At 38.2% G+C, this 12148-nt stretch overlaps 1 protein-coding gene across 1 annotated transcript in view; it reads left to right on the top strand.

Annotated features, from left to right (window-relative positions):
- Positions 1-12148, top strand: part of LOC140150844 (oxidation resistance protein 1-like) — a 112057-nt gene that overhangs the window by 70577 nt on the left and 29332 nt on the right. Inside the window, 4 exon segments of the mRNA XM_072172989.1 lie at positions 2166-2769; positions 2772-3611; positions 3613-3682; positions 8122-8154. Coding sequence (XP_072029090.1) covers positions 2166-2769; positions 2772-3611; positions 3613-3682; positions 8122-8154 — 1547 coding nt within the window.

Genomic DNA, 12148 nt, shown 5'->3' with positions numbered 1-12148 from the left:
TGAAAAATTGTTTATTATGTGTATAAAATATTGTTTCAAATGTTTTCTAGGATTAAAATAAATTTTAAAAAAACATTGTTATTTCATGAATTAATTATTTGAAATCCTTTTTATGATAACATTAGTAAAATAATAAATGAATGAATAATAATTACAGCAATTTCCCTGATAGGTCAGAGTTCAACATGTCCTAAAACTGCCAAAACAGTCCCACAATGCTTTAGGAATTTGTAATGTCATGTTGCTTCAACTTTGAACTTTGAAAATTACTTGGGAAAGATAAGACAAGAGGATTATTAGGAAATACTACCTCTGTGACTTTCTCCCCAAACCCTAACATGGCTTGTCCTTTTGTTTTAGTGAACTGGAATGCCGAGTACTCATAATTTCACTTAGTAGTACTAATAATGTTTTGTCAGTTTTGCTCGGTGGTTTGTATTGTTTACATATTTGGCTTTCATACGTGTGATTCCAAATCAGCAGGACTGCTCTGTTTCAGGTTTTTGTTTTCGGATGTTAGGGTCCATGCAAATATGTTGTCAGTTTTGTTCTGAAGATCATCTTAGAAATTAAAGTTAAGTTTGAGGTGATTGTTATTAAGTTGAACTTATACTAACAAGTTGTTTGCATTTTTCAAATTGTTGCTGATAGCCTACTTTTACTCAACAACTTTTGAGCAACATTGATGTGGTTTTTCTTGGTGTTGATTGATGTGGTTTGATGCACATCATTATTACACCTCGCTATTTTTTATATAGTGTAAACTTGTGTTTACTTTATTCATTGATCTCTTTTGAGGCAATAAAAGGCAGATCTCTGAAAAGACTTGATATTACTTGTTGGTCGTAATTATGCATACTGCCCTCTACAGCCCAATTTTCACACCATATTCCTTGTTAATGGCCACATTATTGTAGTGCAAGTAGTATTTGAAAAGTAGATTTATTTTCACGATACTGACTGAGAATGTCAAATAGATATGATGAAAGGGAGGTTTGCTTGTTTGTACGATATGTTAAACCTAACACCATAGGGGTGATATGATATGATAAACCTAACAGCATAGGGGTGGTTTGGTTAAGGTGCCCTGTGTCGCTTGTCCCTGACATAGTCCAGAGGAGTCACCCAGGTTGTAACTTTCTCTGTCTTTAACCCGAACGGGTTAAAATCTTACAAAGAAAACCACTGCGCATGCATGCATTGCACGTGTCAGACATCACACAATCAGCCTATAAAGTCATATACCCAGGGAATCGCTGGCCGGGCCAGCCAAACCCCCGTAGCTACAAGTCGGTGATCTTGTGCTTGGCACCCGAGGGGTCTAAGGTTCGAATCCCTGGGCGTTCCTCCTTTCCTTTCCGATAGCCAAAAACCACATTTAGCGTTATGGTTAGTAAGGGTAAGGATTATAATACACAGCTCCTCAACTACTCTTCAGGGGATTAACCTATGGCAGTTCAGTTCAGTTCAGTTTTATTATGAACTAACTATTAATACTCGGAAGTCTACATTTGCCACCAAAACTGTTCCAGTTTTCCTTGGTCATTGTAGATAGTTACTTCAAGTTCAAAGCAAATTGTTAATTAAGAATGATTAAATAATTAAAGCTAAATTATATGTACTGAATCCTCATTTCAGCCCAGAACTGAATTGCATCTGTTTCACGTCATCACTTAATGTTTTATTTACTAGCACAATTTGCTGTTAATACAGAGATGCATATTGACTTGAGCTTTTTAATTTTCTTCACTATATTTAGCTGTAGTAGTTATTTCAAATATTTTATTTTGTGCAATTTGAGCAAATCACCTTTTTTTTTTTTTTTCAACTGTTTTCTTTCACTCTGTGTTAGCCAAGCTTTATACTGAAAACACAATGTGCATTTCATTTTGGCAGAAATAGCCCCACTGCTGTATAGACCCATTCACTTCTACCCACTTCTGCACTATTCCAGGAGTTACTTCCATGTGAAGAATGTTGCAAAAGACATCATCACCATGGACTCCAGTTTCTGTTCATACCTCCTGGAATAGTGCATGCTGGGATATAGTAGAAATGATCTATTGATGATCATAGCTTCTGTTGAATGTAACATTATTGGTTTGTTTATATGCAATGACAACATTACAATTACAACTATTTTCTTCTTTGTTTCTTTCTTACAGTAGCAATGATGTAACATCCTGCCCAGTGTACGTCCCAGAGAAGAACCAAATCAAGAAAGGCTTAGCAAAAAAGGATACCAAGAAAGACGCAGACCCTGTCAAAGACATTATGGCTACCACCAATGGGGAGAAAACGACAGGCAATCAGGAATTACGCAGTGAAACAACTCTAAAGACCGAACAGGAATTGGGCAAGACTTCCGAGGTCAAAGGTCAAGAATGTGATATTGTGCAAACAGACAAAGCAGACAGTACTGCTGATGATGCCGCAAAGGATCATGGGAATAGTGGTGATGTAACTAATGAATCTATGCCATTGACTAGTGATGAGAAATCGCAAGAAACGGAGGATCAATCCAAAAATGTTGATTTGCCAATGGATCCTGGCTTACCCGAATCGCGCGGAGGCGCCCCAAGTGGCGGCGATGCATCACCTCAGGAGAGTATGGATGTTGAAGACTCATCGTCACCAGCAACAGTAGTAGATAATTTGTCCAAAACAGCTACTGCTGCTATTGCTGAAAGTGCAGAGAGCAAAGACAGTGTAGCTGACCAAAGTCTATCAACTGACCAAGAGAAAGACTCTCGACGACTATCGATGCAATGGACAGCGAAGTGTCGGGAACTGAAAGCTCACTGGAGCATTCAGGTACTGATGATGCCAAAAACGTGACCTCAGATTTGAAAGGTCAGGAGGTCACAACAATAGCGGAGGAAGAAGGTGAGAAAAGTGAAGACGAAGGTGTAGAGTCTGATTTAGATGAGGAGGAGGAGCAAGATGAGGAGCGACCTCTAGTGGGACCAGCAGATGAAAAGAAACCAGTACTACGAGACGAGCTAGTGATGCAGCGTGAGATGGAAGGATACAGCACATTGCTTAATGAGGATCTACCTGGATCAGATAGTGTAGAGGAAAAACTAGCCCAAACAAGTGATGGTGACGCTGACTCGGCTCAGGCTAAAGGTCAACCATCAAAAGAGGGTACTGATGATGTACAGCCCTCTGTAGTATTTTCTGTTGCCATGGAAACAGACACTTCCAGTACCACCAATGCAAATAACACGTCAGCACCACAGAGTGATGACCAAGTAAAAACTCAAACATCCTCCTCAGAGCAGACATCCAATGATGTCACTCAAACAGACCAAGATGGCAAACCTGAAAACAGCGATGAGGATGGCGCTACTGTGAAACAGGACTTTGTAGATTTTTCCTCTGGATTATTTGCGCATAATTTGAGTTATGCATCGCTGGTTCCGGACATAACGGAATGCGTGCAAGAATCCTGCGATGCAAAAGAGGAGTTGAAAGCCATCCAGGCCGAAGGGATTGAAATTCGCAAGAAATCTGAAGACGAATTATCTAGAGACAGATCAGATAGCCAAAAGACGGAGAAGACGGAGAGTGGAGAAACTGAGAAATCTGATGCAGAGACTAATGGGGGTGAGCAGGATGAGATCGGCAACTGATGGGACAGCGCAAAAACAGATGGATTATGACAAGACCAACTTAGAAGGTGAGTACAGCATTGGTAATTACCAAGGTAGGCTTGTTTTTAACATGGCACATGCATGATTAAAAGGTCACTCTCCTGGGTGTCACAAACATTACAAACATCAAGATATTTCTAAACCATTTTCTAGTTGACAACAGTTAGCTGGGTGCATGTTTGTGACATCCCGGAGAATGGCCTAGAAGACATCTAGGTAGGTGCAGTAACAAATCTTCAACCCTCGCCAAATTTTATTTGAGATGTTGTTGATTGGTTTGAGATTGACTGACAGTCTATATTCGCAAACCAAATAAGATTTTCACGCAACCCCCATAATGCATCATGTGACCAAAAGTATTTCACCCACAATGCATTCTGGGCTTTCCTTGATCAATTGATACCCTTTATCAATATGATCAATAAATTGGCTCATCTATCATACCAAACCAAAATAGCTGCTATCATACTCATAGTTACTCCCAGAACACATCAAATCGTCCACCGGACATGCGCCACAAGACATGAAAATGCATGGTGTACAAAAGAAGTTTTTGTGCCTTGCGGCGCAGTGGCTTGATTTTAGATTGAGACTTGATTTGTTCAATCATTGCTGATCTCTCTTTGGATTATTTCTGCTGAAGAGTTATTACTACTTTTCTATATATGTAACATTGATGTTTTTATTGAATAGTGATTACAATAAGATGGTCATCTTTGGCTCCATGCCATCACATACATTGTTGTGTTTTGTTTATATGCTGATATACCAGATGACTACAAACCATAACCTCAGAAGGTTTTACTCTTTTAGCTGACAATGGCATATGTAGCTTTGCATTTAAAAAAGCTTTGCCATCATCAGTTCTGTATGTGGTATAGTATTGCAATATTGGTCATTATGAAACAAGCACAACAATTTTTAGGAAGGAGATTTTGTTCAATTCATGAGTCTCACTAGCATGATCATCACCACCACCACAGTAATTTTTTTAATTTTTCCTGGTACGCTTTGGTGATCATTAGTCTACATGCCAATGACTGTTGATCTAGCAATCAATGTGATTGTTTATATTTTCTGTGTTCACACCTGTATACGATTGACGCATATAGCACGTGTAAAAATATGATGCAGATAATGATGCCTCTGAAAATTAAAATATGATTTGCTGTGAAGGTAGAGACAACTATACTCTATGAGAAAGGTTTTTAACACAAGTCTCCACATACATAAATGACAGACAGTGAAAAAATTTCACTGACCATCCAGGATTTGAACCTGGGACCTTCGGATCACCGGGCCGATGCTCTACCAACTGAGCTAATGAGTCAGATGGAGAAGAGCAGTGATGTTATTATCTATAGGCCTTCAGTTCAATACCCGCCTCTATCATCTTCTCATCCAAGAAGTTTTAAGAAAGAGGTTTGGAAATCATCCACAACTATACTCTGTTTTGGGTAGTGACGTAGGACCCCGTTGGTGCATATTACCCTGGTCACAGTATTGTATCGTGAATGCTGGCTGACCTAATCCAGCTGAGCATACACAATACAAGTGTGGTAGTTAGTACACTTGTGGCGCAACCACTTAAAGGTTAAAAGCACTGATGCTACTACCTAAATTGAGTGAGGTGAAATGAAGTATACATAACCTGGATACATGAAGTAAAGTGTCATGCAGGATTATGTTGCCCTACCACTCCTTTATCCAAGGTATCCATGTTTTACGAGAGAAGTGGGCAGGGGAAAATTGATATATTTCTGGATGCCAACAGCCAATTCTAGCATCCCAGCCCTTGGTAATGTGACAATTTTTCCAACTCCTGGATTGGCAAGTGGTTATGTCAGCTACCAATAAGTTCAGTTGTTGTTTGGGTATAATCTGGATAGGGCGAGGAGCCTGAGTAGGTCAGGGATATCAATAGGGTGTGATACATACAAGAGGATACACCCATGTTTTGCTCTCTTCTAAAATTTACACTGTACTTGATGAACACATGTATTCAACACATTTTGATCAGTGCTAAATAGGTGGCAATTTTCACACTATGCTTATACCATACCTATAGATTCTGATTCTGTTTTTGTGTAACATCTGTCCTATATTTTTCATGGTTATTAAGTAGGTCATGTAACAGCCAGCAAGTTAGTGAATATGAATGTGCACTGTTTTAAACACCTGCATTGTTCATGTTCCTATATATAGGACTTTTCTACGTATACATGATGTTATCATTTTGTGTTGTCTGCTTTTAGACCACGACCCGGTAGTTTACCATTTTGCTAGAAAAATATTCTCATCATCATGGTGTCATTGGAAGCCTGGTTGAAACCATGGACTATTTGTAAGGTCCTTTAAACAGTGAAATCTGGGTTATTCCTTCATGTAATTTTACACAGAATTAGGGTTAGGGTGAGTTTAGGGTTAGGATTAGGATAAGACTATAATGGTTTGCTACATGCAATAATACAATGTACATCTCTCATGCAGTTCTACGCCATTGTGTTTGAATTTCGTTCATGAGTTATATATTTCATTTACTATTATCTTTGTGTTATATTCTTGCTATTACCATACCATATCAATTATTATTTCTGTATTTCAAAACCATGCTTAAAATGAATGGATTGTTGGGAGCGGCCTCCTTTTCCTTGTTCGTAATCTTCAAATCTGTTTTGCACATACATATAGGCCAGCATGCGTATAGGATTTTTAGCTTGGCTTGAGCATTTTGTTTGAGCCTGGTCCCATCAGGACCCAAGTGTGTCTCCACATAGAGAGACTGTTTAAACAAACAAACAAACAAACATGCTCATTTCAAGCAGTCATAGCTGAAAGGTCAGTCTGAAGTTATGGAGTATGAGTTTTTGTGCCCAGCTTATTCAAAGGTTATGCTATGAGTGACTTTTGAGTGTACATGCAACTTTATAGTGTTCCGCCATATTACTATGTTTTAGACCATATTGTAAACCAGGGCGTCACAACAGGCAACATGCATGCCACTTGTGGCATGCTGATACATTACAGTGTGCAGAGGCTATTAAGGGGGGGCATCAAAGGGGTAAAAAGTCTTATATCCAAGGAGATCCATCCTAATTAAGTCATAAAAGGCTAAAATCTAGAAGCTTCTGTAGAACACCAGGGCCCTGGGAACCACCAGGGCTGAGGACCACATCTGTCAGTCTCTCCTTCTCTCTTGGAAGTGGCACTTTAGAATTATTCTGTCGGTCGGACATCCGGGCTATCTCTAGTCTCGGGCCCAAACTGCATGTGGCTCACGGTTTGTTATGAACAACAGAAACCGACTGTGAAGGAGGCTACATAGCGATGTTGTTGGAGTGATATTCAATTTCGAGAAAAACGACACTTTCGACCATGGAATTTAATTTTAAGTTTGTCAGTATATAAACGGTAAATCAAGTAAGTTTCCTCCACTCTGAAGACTTAGAAACGGTTGTGTGATTCCACTGACTATTTGCGGTCGAAATTTACATAACACCAATGACAGAAATCATCAACAAAAATCGAATCAGGGACTTGTTTTCACTCGAACATCATCAACCGGAAGTGACGTGACACGGACCGACAGAATCCATTTGAAAGCACTTAGGAATTCAGTGGGATCCAGGATGCTAGGATACTAGGAAGATCAAATCATGTGTGGGTATGCATAGTATAGGGATGTTTATTTGCCAGCCTTTTTATTGTCAGAAAGCATCTTCAAAATAATTGTTGATTCAGCTTCATAACTGAAAGTGCACGTGACATGAAGGATCTATGATGATGTTTTTAATTCTGGAAAAGATGCAACTTCTGGGTTTTTGTAAGGCATTTGACTGAGGACTACTTGATGGTGAGGCAAAACAATTTCAAAATAACTGGACTCATTTATAAGAAGCATCTGTAAACATGCATTTCAACCAAGAGAAGAGGCCCTTTATATCATCCAAAAGGAGATCTTGTAGGGGTGTGTGTGTGGGGAGGGGTATCTGTCAAACATTATAGTGATAGTATACACTTTTATGTTATGTTTTTGGTTTGAATTTGGTCTCACATGAACAGTTCAAATACAAATTGCACCCAAACTTTGGTTGTAGCTGCACTATAAGAACCTTCATGCAAATTGTTGGTATTCACATGAACATTTCAAATCCAATACACAGCTGCACTTTGGGATTATAACTATGGTGTTCAGTGTTCATTGGCAACATAATAGTAAAACCTATTTGGGGCTGTCATCCCTATCATTTTTCTTTCTAAATTCAACAGAGGTTTGGCATGAAATTCAAGCTAGTGGTGGAGGTACAAACTATTTTCATATTTTCCCTTTATTTTGTTGGTTATTTTAGGTGGCGGATCACACACTATAATAGATATGTTAGAAAGGGATCCTGTGTTTTTAACAATCTTTTTTTTCTTCCTTCTTTTCTCTTGTCTACTGTGCATACGTTACCTCTCCCATTAGCCACCAGTGGTGAAGGGAAGAGCCCCAAAGTAGGTAAGAATCAATCATGTAAATTGTGTTTCAGCAAGATTTGTGAGGATAACTAGATTCAAACTAAACATGTATTCTGAAGCAACATTAGAATAGAGCTTGTCGCCTATACCATAATGCCAATCCTAATCAGAATCTAATCCTAAAAGCTAGCCCTAATCTGAACCCTAGCCCTAAAACCTAACTGATTCTAACTCTAATCTCTTCCTAATAATCAAATGCGCATAACCCATGTGCAAACTATCATACAGCATTGCGTTAATTATCTTTTTTACAAGTTACACTAACTCCTAACCCAAATCATAACCCTAGCCCTTAAACCAAACCCAAATCATAACCCTAGCCCTTAAACCAAACCCAAATCATAACCCTAGTCCTTAAACCAAACCCAAATCATAACCTAGCCCTTAAATCAAACCCAAATCATAACCTAGTCCTTAAACCAAACCCAAATCCTAACCCTAGCCCTTAAACCTAACCATAATCCTAACCCTAGCCCTTAACCAAACCCAAATCCTAACCCTAGCCCTTAAAGCTAAGCCTAACCCTAGCCCTTAAACCAAATCCTAACCCAAGCCCTTAGACCTAACTATTATCCTAACTCTAGCCTTTCAACCGAACCATAACCCTAACCATAGCCCTTAAACCGAACCCAAATCCTGACGCCAGCCTTTAAACCGAACCCAAATCCTAACCCTAGCCCTTAAATCTAACCCTAAATCAAACCCTAGCTCTAAAACAGGATCGTAATCCCTTCGGGTGGCAGCAGCAGTCTAGCAGAAAATGCTAGTGCTTTGTGTTGTCATGCATTATGTGCATGATTCAAATGCGGGCAACACTTGTGCAAATGCACATGCGTTAATGATCTCTTTTACAAGTTACACTAACTGCTGTAGTCTGCTATATGGGAAGAGTAATGAGAGCAGGAGGGAAAGGCATGGTGTAAGTTACTGGACAGAAAAAAAAGGCCCAATTTCGATCACAATCAACCCCTACCTGAGGTCTTGGTCGTTGTGAGCACCATACTGAAGTGCCAAGTTTGCAGGGTACCAGTAGCATCAGTTTGCTGACCTTTCCTTAAGAACCATGTATGTCATTCAAATCACAGTCTTAGTTGCGGAAATCAGATGCTACTTGCTGAATCAAACCCACTAGAATGAGTATTTGTAACACATCATTATATAGCATGTTCACAATACTGAATACCGTTTGTTCCTGCTAGAACATTTAGATGGTGTGTCATACATTCTGTTCCCTTTTGTCACAGTCACACTTTGAGTTGTGCTTGTAGTTGAGTTGTGTTTGGTTTGTATTATGTAGTTAATATACGATATATAATATATATTTCCTCTCCTCTCTTTTGTAGTTATGCCAAGATAAATAAAGCTGACACACAAGAGAAATGGTATCAGTTATGAGATCCCAAGGGGTGTCATTTCCGCTCCCATGTGTATGATTTTCTTGGAAGGGGGAAAATGCCCAAATCTGAAAATGTCTATTAATTTTGAACAGTGACATTTGGAAACATCATTCCTGAAAAGAGGATTTTATTATCAGCCTCCACCCCAAATATACATTAACAATAAAAGAAAATAACAATTACATTTCTCAGGCAAGTAACATATATTTCCCCCCGATGTATACTTATTATTTGGAGCTCACATTAATATGCTAAATTTAAGAATGCTAGGTGTTGGCAGAAATATGGTGGAATACTGCAAATGATCATTAAGATATACCAAATTCATTAAAAATTGAGTTCAGGCCTTAAAAATTGATGCAAAGCCCTTAGACTTTGACATCTTATGGCCTGCATGGCCCTTAAATGGCACTACTGTCTTACAAAGCTGTGGTGTGTTACCATGGTTACCATTAAACCGTTTTGAACCAGCCTGTAATAGGATTTTCTGCCCCAGGTTTCTGCCTATCATCATTTCTAACACTTTGTGAACTGCTACAAAATGATAAATTGGGAGACCAACTGATGTTAAAATGATTTTTGTGATTTAAAATTACCATGAGATGATTTAATTGCTCAATTTTCCCAGGAGTAGGGGTGTGTGTTTGTGGTGGTGGTGGTGGGGGGGGGGGGGGTGACACTTGAGAAATAAATGTAGCAAACATGTGTAGCAAAAAAATTACAAAAACAAACAAAAACTAGTAGGTAGTACTGATATTTTCAACCAGACAAGTAACACATGTTTATGTATGCTTCAATTAGGGATTTAAAATTACCATGAGATGATTTAATTGCTCAATTTTCCCAGGAGTAGGGGTGTGTGTTTGTGGTGGTGGTGGTGGGGGGGGGGGGGGTTGACACTTGAGAAATAAATGTAGCAAACATGTGTAGCAAAAAAAATTACAAAAACAAACAAAACTAGTAGGTAGTACTGATATTTTCAACCAGACAAGTAACACATGTTTATGTATGCTTCAATTAGGGATTTAAATATTTTTGCTGATAGTGTAACTCTTGTAGGGGGTGTCATTCAAAATTACATTTGCCCAATTTTATATTTCCAAATAAGGGGGGTAATAAGTGCTATGATAATTAGGCAAAACAACAAATATCAAGTGCCAAGTGCACAATTGATGATTATATTGGAACATAATGATTTTACTTAAATTGATTTGATATAAATATTTTTACATGCATACATGTAATGAAAACAATCATATGCAGAAACTATTGATTAAATTAAATTGGACTTGTGTAAGTCTAACACGTTGGAGCGGAGATTTAAATCTCTTCCACATAGTCCCTCTAGCACTACATAACTACAATTGTGTAGTAAGTGAAGACCGTGGAATAGGGGAAAGGTCAGAGACTAAAATTGAGTACAGCTGCTCTAGGATAAACACAAGAGGTCACCAAACAAAATGTTTTTGATTTTGAAAAAAAAAAGATCAATGTCTGGTGTTTTAAAGTGGCAGCGATATTTTATACGTATCATCTATGGCGTGACAAGTATCATGGATGCGCAATAGACTCTTCGATTTCATTTTGAGTCATGTACAATTTACGTCAGTTTATGGAGGATGTTGTATTTTAGAGATTGGCAATAAGCGCTTGCACCCAGAAACACAATTTCCAGAGTGAACTTTACGGCGCTCTGACATCACTAGGGAAATGCATACAAGTATGACTGGATATCAGAACAAGAAACAGCTTCCTGAGATTAAGGTATAAACTTGCAGATTGAAGTAATTGGGTTATGCATTTGGGTCTTGAAATCTACAGAAACGTGGTAAGACTTGTTATGATTTTAGGGTAAGCACTTTGAGTACATGTTTGACACATTGCTGTGTTTTATGGAATAGCTGTGTAGTGTGCAGTATCCGATATGTGTCTGTATAGGGTTGTGGAAAGTTATTAGAATGTATAGCTGAATAGCCTCTGAATGTAGACCCTATACATTTTGATTTAAATGAAGGCATGTTGCTATAGGCCTGTAAGTGACATTTGAACTGCTGGGCTGGAATTATTTGGCTTATATATTTCTATTGAGTACATTGATATATTTCTGAGTATTATTTAGGCCTACATGTTGTATTCCTGAAAGATACTTCTAAGTGAAACCTCAATGTGTATTCAGTACTTAAACTTGAGCCAAGTCTATGGATAGAAAATTCTGCTACTCTTTTGGAGGATCTAATTTGCATATATTCGTTATTATGATAATTATTTAATTTGCATATTTTGTGCTGAAATTAGTCCTCCATTTACCTGGATGCTGTAATATCTTTTGAATAAATAGGCAAATCGACTTCAGATATTCTACAAGGCCTCGGTTAGAAAATCCTATTTTTTTGGCATCTAATTTGCATATTCATTATGATAATGAGCTAATTTGCATGTCTTAAAAAATTCAAATGGTATTTTTTGACAGCAACACATCAAGATGGAGGCATTGTGGTTGATGCTTTGCACAGTTAATGTTGTATTATTTTGGAATAGGGATAATTAATCAATTTTGTCTACCATTCAGCATATCAT

This window comes from Amphiura filiformis, chromosome 4 (genome assembly GCF_039555335.1).
Source record: "Amphiura filiformis chromosome 4, Afil_fr2py, whole genome shotgun sequence".
In the NCBI taxonomy this organism is placed as follows: domain Eukaryota; kingdom Metazoa; phylum Echinodermata; class Ophiuroidea; order Amphilepidida; family Amphiuridae; genus Amphiura; species Amphiura filiformis.
Note: the sequence above shows the minus strand (reverse complement) of the source record. Positions and strands in the feature narration are given on the sequence as shown.